General features: G+C 41.6%; 1 protein-coding gene across 9 annotated transcripts; it reads right to left on the minus strand.

Moving 5' to 3' along the window:
• Positions 1-1782: 1782 nt before the first annotated feature.
• Positions 1783-27981, minus strand: KLHL22 (kelch like family member 22). Of its 9 annotated transcripts, none has more exons than XR_004376612.2 (10): positions 23977-24069; positions 20145-20424; positions 17661-17826; positions 15626-16344; positions 12630-12822; positions 10222-10455; positions 9288-9360; positions 5910-5971; positions 3936-4079; positions 1783-2346 (listed from the first exon to the last, which is right to left on the minus strand). XR_004376612.2 is itself a non-coding variant. In XM_032801274.2 (9 exons), the coding sequence occupies exons 2-8, from the start codon at positions 20369-20371 to the stop codon at positions 8181-8183; spliced, it is 1659 nt and encodes a 552-aa protein (XP_032657165.1). In that variant the 5' UTR covers positions 20372-20424; positions 23977-24069; the 3' UTR covers positions 5850-5971; position 8180. The 9 variants fall into 9 exon arrangements, 6 of the variants coding, with proteins under 6 accessions (XP_032657165.1, XP_032657166.1, XP_032657167.1 ...); XR_004376611.2 differs by lacking the exon at positions 5910-5971 and adding an exon at positions 8180-8227; XR_004376613.2 differs by lacking the exon at positions 5910-5971.
• Between the last annotated feature and the right edge of the window lie 5 nt (positions 27982-27986).

Here is a 27986-nt window from a genome sequence, read left to right on the forward strand (position 1 = left end):
CAGAAACTTTCAACATTAAGGTGGTTCTAACGAAAGACAGGGCAAAATAGCCTGAGGTTTAAACAGCAGCAAGAAGAGGAGATTATTAACCAACCAGTATGTTCCCGCCTCCACTTCCATAGTATCAGTATATTGCTGGGTGCATGCAGCTCCATGGGATTGCCCACTTCACATTAGCTAGACAGTTGTGATGGGCATGCTAGCCCAGCACAACCTCCTATTCTGAACAGTAACTAGAAGGTGCTGATACCAAAACAGAAGCCAGCCCTGGAGAATCCTTGACAGGGTCCAAAAATGGGCCATTACAGTTATAGATAAACAAAAACTGAAACCAGTGCTGCCAACGCTCACAAGCTTATGCTATTTTGGCTGGGGCTGAAGCCATGCCAGAAGGTTTAGCCCTCTAGTAAATTTCAGTTCTGCCAGAGGGCCAACCTTCCCTCCCCCCTCTCCCCCCCCCAAATTATCTGCCTCTCCCACTGGACACCTCCTAGGGAAGAGCAGCTGTTGCAGAAGGCACATAGAGCTCTTCCCCTCTCCCCTTCAGAAGTTGAGAGGACTTTTTGGGTAGGAGATGAACCAGCTGACACCGTTATTATTTGTATTACTCTAGCACAAAGGTTCTCAAACTTCATTGCACCGCGGCCCACTTCTGACAACCAAAATTACTACACAACCCCAGGAGGAGGACTGAGCCCTGAGCCTGCCTGAGCCCGCTGCCCCAGGCAGGGGACCCAAAGCCAAAGCCCCACTGCCCCTAGTTTGGGAGGAGGGGGCACAAAACCCCAAAACTCAAGGGCTTCAGCTCCAGGTGGAAGCCAGTAACCTGAGCCCCACCACTCGGGGCTGAAGCTCTTGGGCTTTGACTCCAGCCCCAAGTGGTGGGGCTCAGGCTTTGGCCACAGCAAGTCTAATGCCAGCCTTGGTGACCCCATTAAAACAGAGTCACGACCCACTTTGGGGTCCCAACCCATAGTCTAAGAACCACTGCTCAAGCATCTACAAGCAAGGAAGGAGAACAGAAAGAGCCTGGCAACCGAGGACCTTGCTTACTCCTCTCCTGTGACAAATGGGTTGGCCCCTCTGTGTTCCTCCCTACAATCAACATCCTCAGGGCTGGGAAGAGGAGAGGGGAATGAAGAACACCTAAAGCTGAAACAAAGGTGGGGCTGGTTGAACAGGCAGACATGGGCACCACAATTAGAATTTTGTGGAGAAGCTGGAAACTCTGAACCATCAGACAGATACAGCTCCTGCAGCAGGAGCCAAAATTACCCCACTGAAATTTAGGAGCGTTGGAAACACACACACACACACACACACACACACACACACACACACACACACACACACACACACACACACACACACACACACACACACACACACGTTAAACCCCCCCCCCAAAAGACCAAAAACGCAATGTAATTCTTTTAAATCTGAAACATCTGAAATGAACACAGAAAGACTTGGGGCAATAATTTTGTAGTTCCTACACTGGACCCTTTCTAAAGGACTCACTCCAACTTTAGTATCTTCTTTCACTCTGTAAACCCTGCTCCTGAGACCTGGATTGCAACATCTGGCAATTTCCCCATGTGTTTCGATCTTATATTGGCAGATGGTGCAAAATCTAAAAAGCCTCGGATGGGAAACGGGGTTTAAGTTTGTGGACACTTAACATTGTCAAAATGGTTTAATATGGAAGATTTAAATCGGGCACTTATTTAAAAAAAAAAAGCACTGACCAAGAAACACCCTTACAAGATTGTGATATCAAGGTCAGAGGTAAAATCTGAGATTTTATTGCAAATTAGACATGTTTCTAGGTCCCTAAGGTACAACTGGCAACTTGTAATAGTCCAGGGGGAATTCCAAGCTTACTATTCATACATACAGAATTGCCAGTTTTGTGTAACATGGGGATTGAATGTGAAATCCAAAACCTTATTTCAAATATAGAATCTCCTAACACCTTTAATATGAAAACATCCCAAAGTACACCACTAACTGTATGTGTGTTAGTATCACTTCACCAACCACTGAAATACAACCATCTCTAGGATGGAAAACAACAGCATACAGCAATACCAACAGAAATGATTAGGCCTGGAAGTGAAGAATGCGACTGTGAAGTTGGCTATACATACAAAAATATTTTCTAAATTTCTAAGGAAAGTTACCTGTGTGTCATGCTTCAACTCCTAATGGTTTAAGAATTCACACTTGTCCATTCAGAATCTGTTTCATTCATATACGGATAGTTTAGGTTGGACTGAGAAGCTCATAAAATTGCCTTACACCATTTGAAGAAGATGGGGTTTAGTCCTCTCAATGTGGTTACAGCTGAAATTTAGAAGTAACTGGGGATTAAACACTATCACATGCTAAATATAATTTGTGTATCTATAAATACTACTCCTACAACATCAATACTTATGAGATTTTGGGATGAAGAATAATTCCATAAATGAAAGCTGTTTTACAAATAAAATAAGCTTCTTCACTGTAAGGTAGGCAAGTATTAGTAGCCCCATTCAAACAAATGGAGAAAATGGCAGAGAATTTAAGTGACTTGTCCAAGGCCACAAAAAATTAGTGGCATAGCCTGGAACAGAAAGACAGCAGTGAGGAGTTCCTATTAAATTTTTACTGCATGTTTTTCCCTTTGTTATAGTTTGATTTACTAGAAAGTAAATTTAGCAAGCCCATTATACAGAGAGTGCTCCTGTTTTCTTTGGATACAAACAGGTTACAAAAGGAACTGAAACAAAGCTGTCAACAGGAAACAGTATTTTATAACAACAATTTTTGGTCTAGGTAGTAACATCTTTACGCCATACAAATGCTGAACTATGCTGCAATTTTAGTAGTGCATATTATTGAACTAACTTCTAACTTTCCATATAAAGGAGGTTTTAAAAAGCCAATAGGTTTTAAAGCCATTGTGTTCATCTGGTTTGACCTCCTGCATGAACACAGGCCATTGGACTGCTCTGTAATAACTCCTGCTTCAAGTCCAATAGCTGTAGCTAAACTAGAGTATTTTTTCTTTTTAATTTAGAAAAAACACCACACAGAGAGATAGAGAGGGGATAATTTGTTCAAGGTGTCACAAAACAGGTCAGGTAACAGAGCTGGGAGTTAACTCTATGCACTATTACAGCCCTACCACCACTTGTTGTCCAGGCCTGTCAGCAGGGAGAGAGGTGAAATTCACCATTTTGGCAACAAACACTCAGAACACTTTGGTGTAAAGGAGAGGAGTTTTTGTTTTGTTTTGTTTTAAAACTTTTAAAGTTTTGGTTTTCAGAGAATGAAAAGGGATAGTTCAATTCTGAAAGCTGGATTTTTGGGGGTAAAAAGGGGGAAACAGTTCTTCTGAAACAAACACAGAAGCAGCAGCAACCACTTCTCTTCCAAGTATGAACGTCTAAAATAGTTCCGTAAACAAATCCACTAATTGCAAATCCAGCCGAATGCAAACTGTAGGCCACGGGTAGGAAACCTATGGCACGCGTACCCAAGGCGGCACACGAGCTGATTTTCAGAGGCACTCACAGTGCCCAGGTCCTGGCCACCAGTCCAGGGGGCTCTGCATTTTAATTTTAAATGAAGCTTCTTCAACATTTTGAAAACCTTATTTACTTTACAGACAACAATAGTTTAGTTATATATTATAGACTCAGACACAGAGACCTTCTAAAAATGTTAAAAATGTATTATTGTCATGCGAAACCTTAAATCAGAATGAATAAATGAAGACTTGGCACACCACTTCTGAAAGGTTGCCGACCCCTGCTGTAGGCCATAGGTTGTGTTAAATAACTAGGACTTCAATGAAGCTACTGTATAACATTTATGTTACCTACTTTAACATAACAGGAAATCTTAATGTTGGGCTTTAGCAGCCTGATCAGCATGACAATACTTACAGTAAATGCGTCCATAGGCTCCAGGCTCAGCATCTCCTTGATTTCAAAATCATCTTTTAAAAACATCAAGTCTCTGTCTTATAGGAATGCGAACAACAGGGTTATGAAATCAGCAGCAAAGAAGTTATAAAGGCAGTTCAGCTTCTGTAACATCAAAGATCCAAACTATTCACTATCCTTTCCTCAATCTTTCAAAGAAAAACTCTACTTTCACTAAGTCACCTCTTCACTTTCCTGGATCCTACCATTAGCTCCCTCTTATTGCACCAAATGAGCTTGCCGTCATCTTCAAGCCCAGATATAATCTTGACTTTGCCCTCATCTGTGCTCTTCCTTCCTTCCTACACTCACCTTACCGCTGCCTATGTATCTTTAGTTCATTCTGAGGTTGGTGCCTTCTGTCATGCTACTTCCTACATCTGAACCAGACTTCCTTTTCTCTCCTCCACCAAGTACTTTCTTCTGCTTCTTTCAAATCCCTCTTGTAGGAATCCTCCCTCATACATCTGCCTACTCTAGAACTACTCTTCGCTTCTCCCTGTGCCAAATCCATTGCAGCCAATTGGAGGAGCCTATGCTTTTCCACATTGTGAGATCGCGCTCATAAATTAACATTTTCTAGGATCTGAAAGGTACCGAGAAGAGTCTTAGGTGATGGATCATAAGTACTTGAACAATCACTTCTAATTCTGTATTTTCAGCACGATGCAGAGATAGGCATAAGCAAAGCTCTGTCCTTAGCTCATGCAGCTTGTGACATGACACTCTGCTCTAGTTCAGTGGTTCCCAAACGGGTTCGTGAACCCTCAGTGGTTCACGAAATGTTACAGCGGGTTCTCAGGGAAAAATTCCCTAATTGTGAACAGAGCTGTCCCTAGAGACGCCAAGTAGCATGAGGCCAGCAGCATGGAGCCTCTGGACTTCCAAGAGCTAAGCAGATCAAAGCAAGTGTATCTATCACACTGAGGATATTTAAACTTCAAGACTCCTTATAAGAAATGGAAAGGGAGGTGGATATATTTTGCTGTTTTTAAAATTAAATAGGCAGCTAGTACTGTTTTTTAAATTATTATGAAGAACAAGTTTAAGCTTTGTTGTAACGTGCGTTGTTTGCCTGCATTGTTCAAGACCTGAATGCTTGTATAGGAGGAACAATTTGAGTTGGCTTCTTAAATACCTTCATGCTGTTTCACATTTGATACTCCTTGATGAAACATAGGAGCCTTGTCTTAGAACAGACTTATTCAAAGTGATACAAACTACGAAAGTGAAATCTTGGAAGAGTGTTGCCATTTTCATAATGTAATAAAAATACTCCAATGATAAATAAATAATGATAAATAGTGTGCAATAAGCATGTCATAAAACAAATTTTATATTTCTAAGATCATGCTTTTATAATTTATACTCACGTAAAGGAGAAACTCCCAGGAAATATTCATTTTTAGCAGGGGGTTCCCGAGACACACCATTTTAGTGAAAGGGGTTCACAGGTTGTTAAAATTTGGGAACCACTGCTCTAGTTACTATTACGATTATTGTGGCAATGATGGATTTCCTGATATTTTGAGACATCCTTAAAAATAAGCAGAAAATTACACTGGGATTCCAAATGGAAGTTCTATCTACAGAACTTAATCACTGGGCCAGATACAAATAGACAACCAATTAAGTAACCCAATTATTATTCTGCTAAGCGTTGTAATGCATCAGTGAGACGAACTCATGTGTTTTTAATCACTTGATGCTGATAAAAGTATATATAATGCAATACTTCTATTAGTCAGACCATTTTTATAATTTCCCCATTTCTGGATATTTCTTGTGCTATACCACTGTCCAACAGAACTCTGTGTAATTATGAATGCACTTCCTTTTTGCTCTAAGATACAAGGCTGGCACACTCAGGAAATAAGAGGAATCAAATTTAATCACCGAAAATAGGGTCAACCTAAAATACAACAGAATCCTTACTAGTGCATGCTTTCCCATAGGAAGAGGCAAGGGCTTTTAAAGGCAGGGTTCCCATGCAGTTCCTGAAAAATTGTTCGATAGGAAACATCAGTCATGACTGAGAATATCAATCTGTCCTCTTCTGCAGTGTTTCTGTGAAAGATGCATTATTTCCAGTAAATCAAAGGTACAAAGGACTTTCCACATTCTCTATTAGATAGCCTTCTGACTTTGAAACTGAGATTTAATTATGAACACTTTCATTTGGAAAGATGCACTTATAACTAAAGTAAACCACTCCTGACTGAGTAGCTTGGGTGAAAGTACATTAAACTTCTGTTACCTACCAACACAAAATGTACCCAGATAAGATGGGTCACACAGTATTACTTTGGAGCAGACACACTATGCACAGCTCAAAAAGGAATTATCATGGACAATGCCAAGCATGTTGTCAGTCCTTAATACTAAACAAACAATACCATCACAATATCGAATAGGTTTACTTATGTACATGAAAGCTGAAGTCACCTGGCAATATCTAAAATCAGAACTTTTTACCAGCTGTTTCTTTAGCTCAGTTGAGGAACATTCATTTGGAACCTAATATATTATTGTCTCACCTTGACCTCTTCTGTGAAATCCAAGAATTAGCCTGAAGGCCTCCTTATTTGCAATTGTATGCAATGCCCTCTATTGGTACATACACGAAAAGAAAACATGCCTCCAGAAGCAGCACAAAGAATCATTAACTCCTTTCTATCACTTAAAAATACATGTAATTAGGATGCCACTGGTAATAATGCTTCTCCATTGAACAGAGATTTTCAAAACTTATCACCTTACTTTACATTAGGTCTGAACTTTAAGAGTAGAATTCTATAAAGAGATACTGCAGCAAACCAATTAAAATACAGCACTTGGTGCACAGCAGGCAATACAACAAACAAAAGATCCACATTTAATTTAATCCCCTCATTTATTCAAAGTAGCTTTCTAGACACAGAATAAAGAGCCATTAATCTTCAATACTGAAGTGTGCCTTATTTTAAGTGAGAGAGAGGAGAAAGAGCGCGTGAGTGTGTGTGTGTGGGTTCATTATCTCCTGAAAGTGCCTTTTCTGAAGGGGCCCCATCTGTATGGTTTTCCTGGGTCTTCCTCCATAGCCCTCTTCCTTCATGTGCTTAGTTGTACAGTCCTCCCATTTCAGGTTGCAGACAGGGCCACTGAGCTGGCTTAGGTCCACGAGATCAAAGAGTCTCAGTTTAAAACTAGTAGAGCTGAAAATACTGCTCTGACCCAGAAAGCTAATTAGTGTATAGAAAGAACTGCACGGGGGCCTCCTTAATCTTTTCTAGAAATCCTGTTTACCAATGTGGAATCTTCTAGATCTATTTAACAAGTCATCAGTTTCCCTGACAAAGGTTCCCTACTTGAAGCTGAAGCCAGTGGAAATTCTCTAGTTCTTTATAGTGCCCGTTCTATGTTCAATCTCCAAAGCCTCTATGTGATGGCATATTTGACTAAGATCACCTCATTCCAATTGTCACTTTGATTCTGCCCTTCCCCTCCTTTCACTTTAACTAGTGTATTATTTTAACACCTGACAGCTAATTAACTGATAGAATTGGTTACCCTATGCCTATTCGAAAGCAGGGATTACCAAGTTTTTGTATGTCAAAGCATTGGTTTCTATAGCAGCTGTTAAATTAATAATTTAACTTCAAGAAAGCTGTTAAATCAGAAGTAAATGATTTTACAAACTGCCAATAAATAAAGGAATGCTTTGTTATGCAATATTTGTTTCTTGCTCTGGTGGTCTACCATTGCTTTCCTGGCACTAATCTAGCAAATCCAGGTCCTTGGTAATTTTCAATCCCTTCAGGGTATGTCTACACTGCCCATGTTACAGTGTGGCTGCGGCAGCACGGTGACATGGCCAGTGTAGTCAAACTTTATTGCCAGTGGAGACCCCGCCTGGATAAAAAATAACCACCCTGAATGAGGGGTGGTAGCTTTATCGCCAGGAGCCACCTAAAGCACTGTCTATACTTGCACTTTTCAGTGCTAAAACTTTTGTTGCTCAGGGCTGTGTTTTTTCACACCCCTGAACGACTAAAGTTTTATCACTGAAAGTGGCAGTGTAGACCTTAGTTGACGTTTTTTTCCCCCCTTTTCCTCTTATGCCATTGCAAAACAATCTCAGCTCTTTTTCACTTTCTAAACATATACGTGAAGATAAAACAACAACATAACTGGGTCAAAGTAGTTACTGGTGTAACTTCACTGACCTTAATAAAGCAATGAATTTGGCCCTCCAAGTTTTAGATTGCCACATTCTGGTGGGGAAAAAACTATAACCAAATAATAATAATAAATAATGATAATAAAAAGTTCCCACAAGGATTTTTTATTTCATTTGTGAACAAATGGTATCTGTAAAAGTTCATCTGATTAAAGCGATTACCATAACCAGTACAAAGATCATTTTTCTAGAAGTCTTCCACCTTGTTGACAAAGCCTGCAGTATAGTAATTCAGAAGCAGGAATCAGATTACAGTTTCTAAGCTGTTATGAAGATGGCTGCATGCCCAGATGAGAGGAGGGTTCGAACCAATGTTCTTCCTGCTGTCGCTGCTACAGCACTCACTCACTCTCACTGCTTGACCTATACAGCGAACTGACACAGAGGGCAGACACTAGGTTGTATCTTCCTGGCCATGAGGTTTTATGCTGGCAGGATCATTACAGAGGAACAAGGAAGTGATTTCATGCTGAAAGTCTGAAGCAAAGGAGCTAGCCAACCTAGATCTTTTGTGCTTCTTTTGTCCATGCTGTGAATTAAAAAGAGGCCCCTTCAAAGGACAAAAACCTCTGCCTTTTAATTGAAAAAAAGAAAGTTCTTTGGTTGCTTTCACACTGCTGCTTTGTGGCAAATAGAGAGAATGCAGATGGCCTTTTGTACAGAACATTTAAGTTTCCAAATGTTTAAATATTGATTCAATGTATGTTATACCAAAGACATCAAAAAGTTTCTAAACAGTTTCCCCAAGCCTTAATTTCCTCCCCTCCCTGAAAAAAAATCCTCAGGTCCTTAATCTTCACTTGAATTGTCAAATTCCTCCCAATCTGACACACTCATAACCTCAGAGGCAAAGTCTGGGAGAGGCTGTAGTCGGTCTGGGTTCCATTCTGGAGTCCACCTCTCTGTGTCCATCAGAATAGCCCTAGGCAGAGTGAGGACACAGGCAGCCATCCCAGAAATATCATCCTCCAACTGGGGACCTTCCTCCCAGCAGTCTCTCTCAGCTTCATAAATATGGACATAGTCCATCCGGATCCCTCGATTGTGGGATCTGCCCCCCAAGACATAGATTCTATTGGCTAAGACAGCAATACCTGGCTCTCCATGCCCTGCAGGTAGAGGGCATACATTTGTCCATTGATCAGTACTTGTGCTATAGCAGGCAACCTGTAAGAATATAAAGAAATAAAAGACGCAAGGCAACTTATTCCTTTAAAAAAAAACATTAAAAATGTCTACATGTAATGGGTGTCTGCCATAGTGTACAATATTACATAGTTGTACAATATTATGACACAATGAGTATTATGTGTAAATGTCAAAGATAAATCCCAACATTGCTAACTTTTTCCACTACTGATTCATCTTAGTAGAAATATCTAACAAATGTGTTTCTCACAATTCTATGCCACCACAAATGCTAAAACTCAATTGCTCCCAATCAAGCGCTAACATCTCCACCTTCCTCAAGACACAGTCTCTGAAACAGTTATGCGTTGCTAGCATCAAAGCACTTGACATATCAAAAAAATGAAAGTGTGGGGATAGTGTAAAATAAATTGAATTAAAATCAAAACTATTGGATAATAATTGACTTAATTTCATGTAATTCATTAAAAAATATAACAACTCTTTTAGTTTTAATGAAGCTGCTGCAGAGTTTCTGGTCTGCCACACCAGAGTGCTACAGAATTTAGATTTGCTTTGCTGGAAAACACCTAGAGTACTTAGTTGCTATTTCCAAGGCACTGCTCAGTTGGATGTCCACTACCCACCACTGATTTTTTTTAAATTACAAGAAGCCAAAAGGAGTAAGGGTTTTAATATTGGTGGAGTTAGACAGAATGCATGCAGGGGTGGGAGTAGTAAGTAAAGCATTGCAATGTTTGTCAGTTAGATGGAGGAGAGGCAGTCCAGTAGTTAGTATGGGGCTGGTAGTTGTGTGTTTATGCTCAATGGGAAAAAGGTATGACGACACGATGCGAGTGTCACATGTCCAGGCAGGAAATAGCCATTACATCATCTCACCTGGTGAACATCTCTCCTATAGCCAGAGTCATTGTTGCTACCGCCAATCACGTACAGCTTTCCCAGGAGTGCAGCCATCCCATGCCAGGCACGTCTGACTGGACCATCAGCTAAGCTGTCCCAGTGATCAGTCCCTGGATCATAACAGTGTAGTTCCTTCAAATAATCATCTCCTCTCCTCCCACATGTAATATACATCTTTCCATCCAGTGCTGCTCCAGCATGTGCATACACCTACACCATCACAAAAAAAAATAAAATAAAAAAAAAGGCAAAGAGGGGAATGATAGGTTTCATTTTTTGTGTTTCCTCCATCTTCAAGCACAGTAAGTATGGAATATAAATCTCCTGGCAATACATGACATCAGAGATGGTGTCTTCCTCTGATTACTCAGATGCTAACATTGGGAAGGATTCTGTGTACACTATTATTCCACAGGTGTGCGGATCAGTCCTTGAACTGAAATTAAAAAGAATTTCTCTGATTCCTCTACAACTGCAGTGCCTTCATGTTTCTTATTGCAACTGAATTAGCACCTCGTCAATACCATTGCTTTCCTCCCTTGCCTTTTTTGAAGCCCTGTGTGGAAATTAAGTCTAAGGCTTTGGCTACACTGGTGCTTTGTAGCGCTGCAACTTTCTCGCTCAGGGGTGTGAAAAAAACACCCCCCTGAGCACTGCAAGATACAGCGCTATAAAGCGCCAGTGTAAACAGTGCTGCAGAGCTGGGAGCGCGGCTCCCAGCGCTGCAAGCTAATCCCCATGAGGAGATTGAGTACGTGCAGCGCTGGGAGAGCTCTCTCCCAGCGCTGGTGCTGCGACCACACTCACACTTCAAAGTGCTGCCACGGCAGCGGTCCCGCGGCAGTGCTTTGAAGTTTCGAGTGTAGCCAAGCCCTTACAGAAGTTTTAACAATGTTATCAGATAGGCAGAATACCCTAGTGGATAAACTTGAGCAAGTCATAAGACCTGGGGGTTCTATTCCCAAACTGATTTGTTATTTGTGACCTCAGGCAAGTCATTTCACCTTTCGGTGCCTCCATTCCCCATCTGTAAAATGGGAATACTACTTACATGTTTGTAAAGTGACTTGATAAGAAGCATTTTAAAGTGATTTTATTTTGTATTGTTAACCTGCTATAAAACTTAAGGTATAGTAGGATTCAGCATAATTCTTGAAAAGGTGAATTAGAATTTTACTTCTCTTTCCTAGCCAAAATGGTCATCAAGAATTTTTGCATGAAGTTTTAATTTATGTCCTCCTTGTTTTGTGACAGTCTCTTAGAGACCTAAAAACAGCACTTCTTGGGTGGTTAATTAGAAAACTTAGAAGGATAAATACTATGTAAGTGGCTGTTCAGTGTCTTATCTCAAAAGAGCACAGTGGTCTCAATTTAGTTCACCGAGAGCTGATGGCCACATCACATAAAGCTCCACCACCGGCACCCTTGTTTGATAGTCACATCGCATAAACCTCCACCACTGCCACCCTTGCGTGCAGTCTCAGAACAGTGGCCAAGGACTGAATGGGCCATAGAGACTGACTTACCCTATCACCCTACAGGTGGTCCCTTCATGTCAGGTCTGAGACAAAGGGAAGCTTGCACTACTGCTGCCCAAGCTGTATCCATTCTGGGAATAAACAGAGGCTTTCAGTCTCCAAGGCTATGAATCAGGCACCTTTCACCAGCATGAAATTAAATGTTTATTATTGTTTACAAAAAAAATTAAGTTAACATTTACAGGAGGAAACTAGTAAGAAAAACAGGAAGACGAGCACCTAATTTCAATGGGAGGTCATAAGTACATTGTCCCTTGGTACTCATACACTTAGGGATTTTTTCCCCCTCTGCCCATACCAGTTTTGGGCTTGATCCTGAGACATACAGAGCACCTGCAACTCTGACTAAAACTGATGGGGCTTGCAGGTGCTCAGTACCTCTCCAGATCAGAAACTACATTATTTAGGAACTACTTTTCTTTGGAAAATATAATACAAACTTCCAACTTCTATGGAGCTACCACTTCAGAACATACCTCTCAACCATTCTCACAAAGAGGTATACTGGCTTAATATTACACCCAAACTAACCTCTGTCATGCACATAGGACATTTACCTTGATCGTGTGCAAATGGAAAATTAATGTCTCAATCTGATTTTAATTTTTAAGGTCTAGCATTTTATATCAGTTAGAGAGAACATACCCATGACAAAGAAGCAGATCCAGTGATATTTTAAGCATTCTTCTTACAATTTTTTGTCTCATACACAAAGGCAACTGACAGCCACCAGAATTTTTGTAGACTGAGAGGTATGCTTGAGAAAAGTAGCAAAAAGCATTTAGGAAAGATGAAGGCAAATACTAAGAGAGCTTATTAGCATTTCCTGGCATATGCATTCCTTACCTCCTTCCTCAGCGGTGCCATGTATTCCCACGTGTTTGTTTTTGGATCATACCTCTCTACCTCCCTTAGGTCTTCATGATAGTCTCGCCCTGCGACAGCATATATATATTTGTCCACAACACAGACACAGAGGTCAGCATGCTCTTGCTGCAGGGACTGGATCTGGAACCATTTGTTGTGTCGTGGGTCGTACCTTGCAAAGGAATATGACCAAACTGGGTTACCAACACAAATCCACCACAGAGTACTGAGACATGGACACTGTCATTGCTGGAACATGGGTTAGCATCACATAGATCTAGACCACTGCCTTCTCTTTGGCCCAAATTCAGCTTCTCTGTAAGTAGGTGCAATTCATTAGAGTGAAATTTGCCCATTCGTATCAAAATATATTTATCAGCTAAGTTTTTATTCTGTTTTGAAGGACAACACATTAGCAAATATAATCATGTTGTACAAGTCTACTGTTTCCAGTACCCTTTGCACCACTGCCAGTCTACATACCATCAACCTTGCTAGTTTGCAATCATTCCACAATGTAAAAATTGGCTGCTAATAGCACAAAGATTGTATCTGGGAATTCGAGAGGCCAGGAAGGGCATGAACATTTGGAGCTTCCATTTGTTCAGGTATCTGCTGGTAAGAAGGTATTTGGACACTCTGCACCTCATATTCCTCATAGTGGTATGAATATAATGTAATTATGACATAATTATGATCCACCTTGTACTGAATGTGTCATGTGAGATCTCATTGGAAAAGTTACGATTTGCTGAATACCATTATCCTATTTGTCGTCATGTATAATTTTTGTATCTGGAGTTATGAATATTGACTATGCATCTGTATTTCAAATGTGGTTATATCTGGGTGACGCCCACTAGGAAAGATGCTTCCAATCTAGACAGTTAATTTTGAAGGGCCTATTCAAGATAATGGTCCGTTAAGAAAACAATAGGCTTTGAGAGAAGTGTATCCCGTACCTGGTGAGCCTCCCCAAAAATGCTTCAGACAGCCTACGGATAAGGGCTGCTACGACTCAGCAAGGTATGCAAGGACATATGACCAAACCACATCATAATGAACTCCATTTTGGTACCTGTATTTTTCCACAAACTGAGATGGGAACTTGGTTTGGAACAAAGAGTTCCTACCATATGGAAAGGCTATAAAAGATGGGGAGTGACATCACTTCTGGGTCTCACTCCCTCCACAAGAGCACAACTGACAAACAAAGACTGAAATGGGAGAAGTACTGGTCCCAGGTTAAAGGGATTTCTAGCTTGTGTATGGCAACTTGGTGGACTACTTGTATATTGCTGATTCAAATCCCATCTAGTATATTGAGCTTAGTTTGTGTTTTTCTTTAATTTCCTAGGTAACCAGATTTGATCTGTTTGTTATAACTTAAAATCTTTCTGTAGGTAATAAACTTGTTTTATGTTTTATTGTAACCAGTGGGTTTCTGAGTGAAGTGTTTGGGAAAATCTCAGCCTGGTTACCACAGGCTTGTTGCATATCTTCCCCACAGCAAGGGTGAAGTCTATTAATGAGCTTGCACTATACAGATCCCTGTGCAGTGCAAGACAGTATAATTCTGGGTTTATTCTCCAGTAGGAGTGAAAGGCTGGGGAGCTGGGAAATTGGCTGGTGCTCGTACAATTGATCCTTGAGTAGCTTAGGTATTCTGGGTGTGTGGAAATTGTGTTGGGTGATAACAGTCCCTGGAAAGGCTGGCTGCATATCAGCAGAGCAATGTCAGAAAGGCCAACCTAGTTCAATTGTTAGGGGGCACAGAGGTTCCAACGGCTCCAAGACTGCACCCCGGGGGGTGACAACCCATCACAGGTACTTCAACCTTTTCAACGTTAGCTTTCATCCCTAAATATTAATTCCAGATAAATATGAAAATCTTAATTACAGGAGCAGCCTGAATGCAATCACAGGAACTTAAATTCACCTTGCATGTGACAAACATAAGAACAACTGGACTAAAACCTATAAAAATCACAAGTTTGCAGACAAAAGGGTGTTGTCAGACACAGGGCTTGTAATACACCTGTTTAAACATGTAATGGGCATTAAAATCTAGAAAAAAGCCTGATCTCAATGGAACTTTAAAAAAAACAACAACCTGTTACCAGGCTCAACTGTAATTTTCTAACTTAAATTTTAAGATTTTTTTTTACATCATTATTTAGTTGTGATTCAATCTTGGGAAGTAGCAAAATGCTCATTAATGGCATTACACACCAATTCAAAATAATCAACCAATGGCACAATTGTGTTTGAAGTGTTTCATAGCTGTGCTCCTTAAATCACTTCCCTTTTATATCAGATTTGCATATACTACAACTTTGAATTTTTGATCTCCTAATTCACTGCTGCAGACCATCATTCTGACATTTCCCCTCTGTCTAAGAAGGGAGGAAGAGTTCTCTCTTCAGAACCAGGTAACGATCTTCTATTCCTGCCCTATTCAGGCAAACACACAAGACTTCATACTTATATACAGTAGCACATCTGACTTCAAAGTGCTATAAAACCAGTAACCTAATTAGGCCTCATAACGACCCTACGGGGTGGTAAATATTATCGCCATTTTACAGATGAGAGAAGTTAAAAAAAAAAATCAACCGAGGTAACAAAGGGAGTTTGTGTCAGAGCCAAGATCAGCACACAGGAGTTCCTGGCTCCCAGTCCCATGCTCAAAACTCAAGAATATTTTACAACAACTCAGAGCTGTTGTGTAACGTTGCTATATTTGCTTTCCCCCTTGTGGTTGATTAGCAAATGAAGCATGCACAAACAGAAAGCTTCCCCCTTTACAATCAGGTTGTTCTTCCTTAGTCCTTGTAGTTTGTTTCAATGAGGTCTCAGTACAATTCCCAACTTTTCTGGCCAGCTATCATGTGCACTACAAAAGTGACTGCCCGACTCAGGGAATGGTAATTGGCTGGTAAAAAATAATGGTGGCAGAAGTAGTCTCCTCTTACCTCCAACACCTGGACTCTGCTCGAAAACCTCGTACGTTGTTATCTCCCCCAATCAAGTATACAAAGTTGTTGAAAACAGCGATTCCTTGGTTGGACATTCTGGGGGCTAATGCAGCAGTAAAGTGCCTCCACTCTCCCAATAGGGGGTTCAAGTACTTGGCTTGGTCACTGAGGGCTGTGGATGGAGTAGAGTGCATCCCTCCAAAGCCCACTACACAGTGGAACTCTGACCTCACCTGCGTCTGTGAACTCTGAAGCATGGGCTGAAGACATTCATTCTTGTGGTACATTAGTGCATTGGCTACAGTCTCTCTTAATGGACATGGGCTTAATTTGTCATGGAGCCTCTGCAGGATCTGGAGCTCCATCAGGGGGAAGCGGACTGTTTCCAGTAGCTTAGGAGGCTCCATCAGTGAGACCTGATCTGTCTCTACCTGTTCTAGGGTATAATGGTACAGAAGTGCCCCTTCATAAACCTCATTCTCACAGCTGACCTCCAAGAGGTTGCTGCTCAGTAGGGAGTAGACCTTCTCCAGGGGCAGCTGGCGGTATATCTCTGTCTTTGAGAAAGCTACAAAGTTCTTGAGAATGTAGGAGTCCAGCTGCTCGCTCAACTGATTCAAGTCAAAGAGGTCAGCTAATTTGTATACATCCAGGATGTTCTCTTCATCCACCCAGGACATGAGAAAATCACAACAGAACTTAATGACTTCTGGAATCTACAAGAGACAAAGCAGATTGTTTATTTCAGTAAAAAGAAAAAAAAAAAAAAAAGGTCTTACAGTGGAGAGACCAGATTCATAAGAGTATGGAAGACCCAAGCTGAGGAAGTTGTAATAAATTGCAGGGAACGCCTGTCACCAAGAAGGCTGACAGTGGTCTCTTATCAGTACTGGCTGAAAATAAAAACTGATAGATTGAGGCTTTCACCAAAGATGACGTGAATATGATCCAATGTGGGTTTGTAGATGAACAGAAATAGTAGTTCTGTTTCCAGGCAGATTAACCAGTGTGCAAAAGGCACAACAGGATAGTAATTGGGCTGTATCATTCAAATGCAGAGGAAACCTTTTGCAAGGAAAGCTAATGTATTTTACATAGTTTACTGAGTACAGTATGACATTGCTTCTGGACACCAGGAGATAGCAGGAAAGTTCTTTGCTACACATGACAAACTTCTGTTGACTCCACAAAGGCTAACAGAGTAAATGTCTAGTGAGTAAGTAATCTAATACCACAGCATGTATAGTGGGGAAAATAAAAGAAGCAAAAACTGTCTTGATGGCAAAACAAGAGCCATTATAATTGTAGCAACTGGGATCACAGTTGCACCCATAGTGGGTCTGTGAATCAGCCTTTATACTGCAGATGAGAGCCTGAGAGGCTGCAGCACCAAAACAGTTTCAGAAGAAGGAAGTCAGGTCCTTTAATGTAGATCATAATGTAGGAACTCTTAACAGAATCTCCCTTGAGGAGTCACTAAGCAGGAAAGGGGTTACTGAGCACATTGGGGAAGTCAACCACTTATAAAAGAGTCACGCTCTGGATAAAATGGTGAAAAGTTATAAATAAAAACATAAAACTGCTTACATAAACAACACATCCATCCATCCATCCAAACCCAGTTTATACACATCTCTAGCTACTGACAAACCCCTGGTCTACACTACAAACTTACGCTGGTATAACTATGTCACTCAGGAGCGTGCAAAATCCACATGTCTGAGCATCATACCTAACCCCCGGTGTAGACAGTGCTATGCCAACGGGAGGGCAGATGGAGTAGTGTGTTCACTAAGTGCTGCAGCTGCACCACTGCAAGTGTAGACAAGTCCTTACTCCATAGTTTAGCGCATTCAGAAAAAAGTTCTAGTCAAATCCATATATGTAGACAGAAAAGCCCCTGCTCCGTTACTCCTCCTCTGTTGTGTTTGTTCACCTCTTCAACCTCTCCCATTTATTTCCCAGAGTGTCCCCATTCCTTATTGGTCCCATTCTTCCCTGTGTCTTCTTGCGCCATCTCCCAATCCCTCACCTGAAGTTGGCAGGCGGCAGTTAGCGTTTCTTGCACGTTGTTCAGGCTGAGTTCCAGTTCAGAGGTGTATATGAAGTTTAGGATTTTACACATAGCATTGAAGGAGACTCCATGAATACGAATCTCTTCCTGTTCCATCTCTTTTAAACCACCAGCAAACATTCCTCTGTAGAAAGAAAAAGGTACACGCTACACTGGAGATGTACCAAAGTTATGTACAGTTCAATCCAGCTTAGCCATATTGTTCTGGGGACATCCAAAACACTCAGTCAGATGGATAACTGGACAGATAGCTTTGCAAAACCTCTATGCCTTCCCCCAAATCCAGTGCTCCAGGAAATATGCTGGGCTATACAGTTTGGAACTGGAAACCCAGAGCACAGCCTTTTCAGAATGCAGTGAAGAGACACCAGCTAGCTGGCTCTGAAAATCCAGAAGGCATAGTTAAGGTTGGGTTAACCAGTGCTTATCTGTACATATACTCTCCCTGTGCATCCTTGCATTAGTTTAACCTATAAATTGCTTCCCCATTAAGCACTGGGAGCCCTGTAAACCATAAAACTCTCTCTCATTGAAAGAATTAAAATAAATAATTAAATCAATTAAGTAAAAGCAAACAAGAAGGCATAAAGACTCCTGCATCCCCCACTGGGATCATTCTCTTTAAAGATTTTAGTGTTCATGTTATAAGCCCTTGTTTTTAAAGAAGTTTAAAACAGAAGTGTGCTAGCCTAGTGAGAGTGCTTTATTGCTACAAAAGACCCACTGATTCAGATGCCACCATGTTCTCTTCCAGAAAATGCTGGGGTGATAGAGAAGTGAATGCACTCAGTTCAAAGGTGAACAAGCCCATTAAATGCCTACATTGCAGGCCTGACAGACTCTGAAACATGTTTAAGCCTAGTTCCCCCTACCATCCACACAAAACCCTCAGGCATGTGCCTATATGTTCTCAGCACATGAGTTTGATGGCTCATCCAGGGATACAGGTATAAGCTCTTGTCTCACTGTACCACAAATCTCTGCCCTCCCTCTTTGTGGTAAAGACACAGCTAAGGGTTCATGTGGCTAGGTTCATATTGAGATAGTCCATCAATGCTATCCCACAATTCCTGGGGCCTGTGTGTTCTGGCCTCTCTCATTCCCAAGCTCCTACTCATCTACCATGCACCATAAGCAACCCCAACTTCCAGAAATCAGAACATCCGAAATCTGTCAATGCAGTGACCTGTGGACAAGGCATGAGGCATTCATACCATTCCAATGTGCACTCTCATAAGCAAACCTGACAAGCACAGCTCCACAGGCATGGATGGCTGGACACACGTACACTATGCAGTGTAGACATACCCTTAGCTGTTAGAAAGGGAAAGGAGTGCTTCACGTCATTCAACTGCAACCTACCCCAAAGCAGTGTTGATGGGGTCCTAAGGAAGTCCCATGCAATCTTTGTCTAGAAAGATGATGGCTGTTACATCAGGCTTTGTGGGTTGAAGAAGTAGGAGTTGTTTGAAGTAGACAGAATCTTCAAGTGCACCATCAGGAATGCAAAGAAACCAATTTGCTCTAAACGTGCTCAGAGCTGAAATCTGGGAGCGCGTGTTTTGGATCAGTGTGGTATTACTCCAAATAAGACTGGTTAAAAAGAATGGCTTGTCCCACTTTTGGGTGCCACTCACTAGAACTAATGTGGTTTTGGAACTGAAAAGTCACGGGACATTAAATCTATGATGCGAGACGTGACTTTCAGTATTTTTAATTTTTCGTGACCAAGGGCTGCTGCAACTTCCCTTAAAATCAATAGAAAGACTCCCATTGACAACATCAGGAGTTGGATTGCCCCTCCCAAGTTACATAAACAGCACTTAGGACCATTACTTCCCACAACATGTTTTATAACTTGCTATGTATTATGAAATTACCGTAATAGGCCAAACCTTGTTGGTGCCAATAGAACTTTAACAGCTCTGTAGAATGCACTGTGTCGTACTTCTAACGAATGGGGCACATATAAAACAGGCACCACTATGTCCTCCAATTACTATGGGTTCTGAGTGAAATGGAGGCACCTGGAAGCAAAACTAAATGTGGAATAATGCAAGATTAGCTTTATTTTTAAAGTCATACAAAAGAAAAATGAACAGAAACAAATTAAATATTTTAAATGCATTCAACTCATCTTAAAGGTCTGATTTTAAATGCACAAGGATAAGAACACTCCAAGATATGGCTGAATTTCTATTTATTTCATTCCTCCATGGGTAAGCCTCCACACTGCAATGAGCAGGCATTAAAATGTTCTGAATAAACCATGGTATGCCACATGCAACATAGCACAACTTGGGAAAGGACGGGGAGTCCGAGGAGAAGAAAGACGGAAGTTCAGCCACAATTCAGATTCTCTCTCTCTTTTGTTTTTAAATGATGACTTGAGACATATTGAGAAAGATGTTGGTTACAGATTCACAGTGACACTGGACTCACCTGAAATAGTCACATGATGCAGCTAGGAGTATCCGATGAGCTTCAATAGGTTTCCCTTCCACTACCAGGACTACATCAAAAAGGATACCACTATCTCGGAGAGCTACCAGGCCACTGAGTAAGGACTGGGAGTGCTCTGCACTGCGGTAAGTGTTGCTGGTGCACTGCTGGAGGGAGGGCTCCAAGGGAGTCTTGCATGGCTGAATCAGCTCCTGATCCTCTGCCATCACAAGCAGAAATGCTCAGTACCTCACAGCCACCAGTTACAGCAAGATGAATTCTGTGAGATAATAAAAATAACAAATGTTTGTGTTTGCTAATTAATAGCATTTTAACTCTTATCAGTTAGCAAAACAATCCCTAAAGTACAATCGAGAGACCTTAAAACACGGTTCTGCCCCAATGAGATTATTTTGGATTTACACCAAGAGCAGTTTGGTGCAAAATGTCGCTTTCATTTACCAAATTCCCAGCTGCAAAGTGTTCTTAGATACCTTTGCTGTAACAGAAGCTGCAAGTTGAGTCCCCATCTTTAGTTTACCAGGGTACATCAAAGGGCTTGTTTTGCTGTATTTTTTCCTGTTTTTGCCTTTTTACATTAGCTGAGCACATTTCCACAAATGCCCCTTCCTGGCCCGGGGCTAAGGTCCCTACATGCACGGCTAATCAAGGAAAGGAAGGAACTAAGGCAATTGGAGACTGTATTGGCCTTTTATAACTTTGGCTATGAATGTTCAGTGCTGTGACAGCATGCTTGTGCTGTCGAAACTGGCACTGTTTTTCTAGAAGATTACCAAAGTGGGAATATAAAGACAACTTTCAGGAAGAATTGAACTTCTGAACAATTCCCAGTCTTTAGAATCAGTGGAACATTTAAAAGGGAGAAATCTCCATGATACAATATTGTCTAAACTACATTTACTCTCACAGCTCTACATTTTACTATATAGTGTTTACTGCAAAATTATCCTGAGAAAATGTGAAAGCTGCAAATTGGGATGTGCAGGGTTGCAGCGGCCAGAGAAGGAGGTGACTTTCCCCAGCTCCAGGGCTGCAGCTGCCAAGGAGAGATGGCCCTTCTTCCCAGCCTCAGCTCTGTGGCAGGGGAGAGACCTTTATTATTAAGGTTTTTTATATCTATAGATATATAGATATATACATAGCGCTATTATCCAAAGCGCTTAACGTCTGGAAAGATCATTAAGTGGTCCGCCGAGACCTGCAGCAATTTTCAAGTGGTCTGGGAAAACAAGTTTCAGAACCAGTGCTATAGATCATGGGAAAAATCTTGGTTCCACTGAAGTTAATGGCAAAACTCTCACTGAATTTACTAGTGTTTACATCACTATGCGACTTTTCCCTTTCTGAATATATTATGTTTATATGAACAGCAATATATTATTGCAATAGTTCACAAAATGTTTCTGAGAGAGAAATACCATTACGGAGTTACCTTAAAAGTATGAATTTCTTAACAGTGCCTGTTTTACTGAGATACTTGCCCAATATTTCTCTCTCATGTGATCTGTCCCAAATTATAACATTACTATATGATAGTTTGCAATGTGTTCTCGAGCACTACCTTATAGGCCACACACTGGGCATTAATGCATAATAATTTAATTATAAATACAGAAAAAATGCTAAATAAGCAAAAAAGTGTTTCCAAAGCTTTTTTCATAAGGCCTCAGTGTATCTTTAAGAGTTCAGTTGTTTCTATTTATTCCTCCTTCCAGATCATGCTCGCCTGTTGTTTAGAACATTATAATTTTCACAGCATCTACTTAGGATGTCCATGGAGAAGATTCTGAGAGACAGCAGCAGCTGAACTCTGTTAAAAACAAAGTGCTTGTTTTTATACCAATAGCTTTCATAAAAAAAGACAAAAGAAAGATACAGGGAAAAGTTTAATTTAGAAAGAACTCTATTAAGATTCAGTGAGACTATGCACATTTTTAAACAGCAGCTAATTTAATGTAATCGCTTTCAAATTCTGCCCCACTGAATGATATTTTGTTGATGTGCAGGTCTGGTCAAACGTTGCTTGCTCTCCTCCGTGTTTCCAACTGTTAAATCAGATTAAGACAGATAAAAATACATAAATGCTTTCTCAATATCCCTTTTCCATTTAAGTAATTGCTGTATTTGCCACAAAGATATCATATAATTGTGAATGAGAGAGTGATGTCCAGGAGACATTTAAGTTGTGGCCCACCCATAAAAAAGTTAAGAACCCATGATCTAATGGTTTTACTGTCATATGTGGATTCCCTGGCACCACTGATATCAATTGCATCTGTTATAAAACATTATCTTCCTTCCCAAAGTAATTCCAGGCCCCAAAGATCTATTACAGGCTCTGTACTATCTTTTATGGGTCAGAAGAAATCGAGCTTTCCTGTAACAAAGAGCCTACTCCTTCCAATAACAAACCAGTTCCAGTTTCCTAATGTCACTCCTAATGTCCTAATATCAACTGACAGATTCTTAATTATAAAAAGGATATTCCAGATTACACAAGACTGAATGATAGTTTCCCAGAAATCAATGTGGGTTCCAAACTAATCAATTCATGTCTGTTTTCAGGTCAGGCAAAAGACAGATAAAGTCAACTTCCAGTTTTACTCCCAAGCTATCCCTTCTAGTTGTTAAAATTATTGCTCATGCGGGACTGAAAACACCATCCAAATTCCAAGGTACACAGTCTAGATAACGCAGGATAGCACAGTTAACAATCCTATTCCGTGACTGCTTTGTCAGGACTTAGTGATGAAACTAGTGGCCCTACAGTGATGAAACTACAGTAGACCACTAGCTACATTAGTTTTGGAGCTAGAAACTCTAAATAAGAACAGCACGTGGTCTGCGGTCTGACTAAAGAATCTTCTTTGCATTTAGAACAATGGAATCCAGTCTCTGCTCTACTAGTAGAGGCAGAGATGGGACTGAGATTAGACCTTTCAATGAGATTCCCTGCTATATACTGCAGCTTTGCTTTTCACGGCACCTGACAGACAACACTGATTGTTCATTCACCTTTAAACCCTATGCCTTTATCCTATTTGTGGTTGTAAAGGTACTTCTAAAGCTGTGGGAACAGCATTACAGAAGACACTGTTTCCAATGGTTAATTAAAAAGTTCTCAGAATCACTAATGTAAATAACAGAAATGGCTTTAAGTGGTGATCCTTGTTCCCACAGGCAGGACTAGACCGAACCAGTACTGCTATTGGCTCCCATCAATGCTCTGAGCACTACTCATTCCCTACCGTCTCGACTCTAGAAAAATAAGCAGCTGCGTTACACGCCAGCAGAACGGGGCTGACAAGGAAGTATCACAAGTACAGCTGCACACCAGTTATTCATGTCTCTCCTCCTCGCCACAGACCACACCAAGGGGGCTCTCCGTGGCAGTCCCTTGTCCAGCAAAGGGCGAGGAGGGCAGCAGGGTGAGTGGGAAAGCACCAGAAGACGTGGGGCTAAAATATCGGGGGTAGGGGGATTCCATGTACTGGACAGCAGGCTTGTGAGTCAGCCACTGCGTTGCTGAACAGCGCGGGGGCCGCCACCCGGGCACGAAGCCTCACTCGGTGTCGGAGGGCAGCACACGGCGGTGGGGTCCAGGAGCAAGGGCGCCTCGGGGAGGGTGTCTCCCTACCGGTGGGGGCAGGGCGGCAGCTCAGTCAGGGGCTGCTAGTTGTCAGTAGCTACCCGCCCCCACGGCGGGGGCCTTGGAGCCAGCCCCCCCAGAGCAGTCACCCCCCCCGAATCCCGGCTGGAAAACCTGGGGAGGGCAGAGCCCCCGCCTGGACACAGCCCTGCTGTCACCTACCGGCAGCGGCGACCCCAGCCTGGCGCCTGCCCCGCCGCCTTCTTCCGGCTTCATCTTCGCACAACCATAGAGTCAAGCCAGAGCGCCCTTCCCACGTGACTGAACAGAGGGCTACGCCCACAAGCCCTTCTTAAAGGGGCCCTCACTAATTGCCTCTCTCCGGCAGGCTGTGTCTGCCTGCATGTAGATCTATCTGGATATCTCTCGTGTCTTTCGGATAGGCGTCTCGCACATTTGCCCAGGTTCATGCAGTGACCCAGTTCCATCCAAAAATACACTCAATCCTAAAAGTGCTGCCAATGCTAATAGGTCAATGGCCAGCAAAAGACAGAAATTTGGATGACATCTCCAAAATCAAGCATGATGCAGTGTAAGTGCACCTACATGCACCATAACCCACTTATTTTCCTCCAGAAGACATTTATTACCAGTAACTTATTTGTAAAGGGAGAAAAAGGGTGCAGTGAGTCACAGAAATCTTCCTACGACAAAACTGTTAGCCCCTTGGCTCTGACAAACAATAACTTGCCAGCTGTGTAATGTATTTTATCTTACTGATCTATATTTTTCAGAGTATTTTCATTGTAAACATATTAGCATGCTGTTGTCCTCCATCCACAGCTTTCATAGCTTCTCCCTGTGTTCTACAAGTGACCAGGTCCACCACATTTTCACAGATGAATGATATGCGTGGCTGCTTATTTCAGAAAATCCACCACTGTGCATTGATGTGCAATTAAAGGAGTGGATTTACTGAGACTGAGGTGATCTATATCTCTAAGGGCTTCTCGATATGGGAGGTTTACTACACACTAATTGTAGTTTGTGCGCATTGATTAAAATGACATTGGTACACACAATGCAATTATTAAAGCATACTAACTTGCCAGTTAATACATATCATATAATTTACTCTGAAAGTTAATTAATTGCTTGTTTGTGTGAACACATTGCTTAATCACGCTAGTTGGCACAATGGTTCTCAACCTTTCCAGACTACTGTACCCCTCTCTCAGGAGTCTGATTTGTCTTGCGTACCGCCACGTTTCACCTCACTTAAAAACTACTTGCTTATAAAATCAGACATAAAAATACAAAAATTGCTTACTTTCTCATTTTGTCTGTATGAAATTTTAGTTTGTACTGACTTTGCTAGTGCTTTTTATGTAGGCTGTTGTAAAACTAGGCAAATATCTAGATGAGTTGATGCACCCCCTGGAAGACCTCTGTGTACCCCCAGGAATACACATACCCCTGGTTGAGAACCATTGGCTTGGCAGTCACCTAACTTGTACCCCACTGCCCACGCTGCTTTCCATGACATCAGGGTCTATCGGCTCTGTCTAGTCTTAATTATTGTAATCATCTCCTGTCTGGTCTCCCATGTTCAGTCTGCTCAAAATGCTACTACTTATGTCCTTTGAACACTTTCATTATCTTCCTTCCTTTTACAGCATCATATCAAGTTAGGTACAACTCCTTTAGTCTCCTGGGAAAACCTCACCCATTACCTATAATTCTATGATTCTAAATTCCTCATAAAAAGTCTATACTCATCACACTTTTCAGGATCAGTCCCTTAGTCTGAATTTAAGTAATTGCCACCTAATTGAGAGATAAAATAGCTTATTAAGAAAGTAACATCAGTAGAACATGAGAGAAACCCCTTACCAAATGAGGGAAATGGTAGCTTGTGTATAGGGATTTATAGTGCTAAGAAACTGGCACTTGGGAACATATAAGCACACAGCTTTGCTCTGCCCTCTCTCCCCCCCGGAGAAACCACAGCTGCTGCTGGACTACAGCATCCCATCTGCATGCCTGAATTGGGCCACTCCAGTGCTGCACTCAGCAGAGAGTGGTGTAATACTCACAGTCTCACAAAGGTATGCTAACCAGTTTCACTTTTTTTTTTTTTGACTCTCTCATCACTTGTATTAATGTTTATCTCACTGTCTGAAATTTCTCAAGCCCTAGACACTACAGTGACTGGTCCTATCCACAGGTGTCTTACTCCTAAATGTGCTGCTGTTGCTAAGTTTATGACCAGCAAAGTGAGAACAATTTGGTTGACATTTCCCTTATCAAATATGCTCCGAGGTGCACATCCCACTCTACTGCCTCAGAGATTAATTCTACAGTGTCTTATTTGAGTTAGAGAAATCTCACTACCTCTGTACCTCTAACTTGCCTGCCAGGGAATGTATTTTCATTTCCTTTTCCACATCTTTTTGTGTATTATAATTACAAACATATTAACAAGCTGTTTCCTGCAGCTACAGCTCTGAACGCTTTGTATGGCTTCCCCTTTGTACTATGCACGGGCCCATACTTGCCACGTTATCACAAGTGCAACATGCATGGCTGCTTGTCTCAGAATATTTGCCATTGTACCTTGGCCCAGAGTACAGTGGGTCTACTGAGACTGGGATGATTGCTCCCCACACTTTAAATTGGCTCTAAATTTCATCCTGATTCTGTTTGAATCAACTGGAATTTGCATAACTAGATTTTTACTATGAAAAGTACATGGAACCTGAACGACAGAAATACCATTGATTGCTGCTCCATAGGAATGTTTCTTAATTGTTAGGTCATCCTTTGGTTCTTTCCTTATGGTTCCATTTTCAGTTTTCCATTTAAATTAATTCTAGATATAAAAGTCATATGAAGAAAATAATTTCAATTAACCTGAAGAATTTCCTTCTCTTTAAATGTTTCTGAGGGGCACCTGGTCTGTCTGCACCTAGCCTTAATTTCTGTAACTGGCTTGTCTGGCTTCCATGTCTTTCACCTGTTCCTCCTGTAGTCTGTTAAAAAATGAGGCTGCCCAAAGTAAACTTCCCATCCCTACACTCCATCAGTGTTTCTTTAATCTTTTCATTAGCTACCTGTCTTTTACAACATCCTATTATTTTTTTTCCTCATCTACATAAAGTCCTCCATAATCTTGCCTCATATAGTAATCCTCTGCTCCATTTTGCCTGCTCCTGATGCCTTTACCAGATTTATTACTTTATTCCTCTGACTTTTCCCATTCTTGATGATGTGCCTCTTCAGGGTGGCCCTACTGATTTATTAAGTAAGGGGGAAAATATGTAGTTCTGTCTAATGCACAAAGTAAACAAACAAAAAAAGAAATATGTTCCCCTCTAATCTAGTAGTTATAGGAATCATAAGCTCTGGTTCTGCAAGCACTTATACATATGCTAAATGTAAGGAGATGAGTAAGAGGTGATGTTACTTGGAACTAAAGACCTGATCCTGTGCTTAACTTTAAGCATGTGTGTAGTTCTAGTAGGTTGATCAGATGTCCTTATTTTATAGGGATAGTCCCGATATTTAGAGCTTTTTTTTATAGGGGTTCCTATTACCCGCCACCTCCCATCCCGATTTTTCACACTTGCTATCTGGTTACCCTAAGTTCTAGTGAATTTGGTGACACTACTCGTGTGCTTACTTAAGCACAGGGGCCTCTAGTAGGTACAAAATTGTCAAACAGAATAGTCTCCAATTATTATTTTTGTAAATGAAGGCTTTAATTCTGAAGCCATTTAGGAGGCCAGCAGCGAAGTGGCAGGACATGAAAATGCCCTGCACAGCTTCACTCCAGCTTTTGGGAAAGACAATATTTAATAAATAGAGTTGACTTAATGCTGGCTGTCACCAAGGCCTCATTCGTGCAGGCTGCTCTGTCTGGGCAAACCCTTACATCCGTGTGAAGCCCCGCTCAAGCCAACGGAACTCTGCATACCTGCAGGACGGGAGCTTCGTGGAGTCGCTGGTAGGGCTAAGGCCCGAGCCTCTCTTGCCCTTGAGGGATTGAAGACAAAATATAATTCTCCTAGGAAACTGCGCATCGCTCAGCTCCCAGGGCCTCGGATGGGGCTACCTCACTGCGGGACCAAGGCCGCACGCGGGCCAGGCCTAGAGCTGCTGAGCAGCCGGGACCGTACTGCCCGGAACCCGGCTACCTGTGAGCCTGGGCCACACACAGAACTACATCTCCC

Source organism: Chelonoidis abingdonii, chromosome 22, assembly GCF_003597395.2.
Source record: "Chelonoidis abingdonii isolate Lonesome George chromosome 22, CheloAbing_2.0, whole genome shotgun sequence".
In the NCBI taxonomy this organism is placed as follows: domain Eukaryota; kingdom Metazoa; phylum Chordata; order Testudines; family Testudinidae; genus Chelonoidis; species Chelonoidis abingdonii.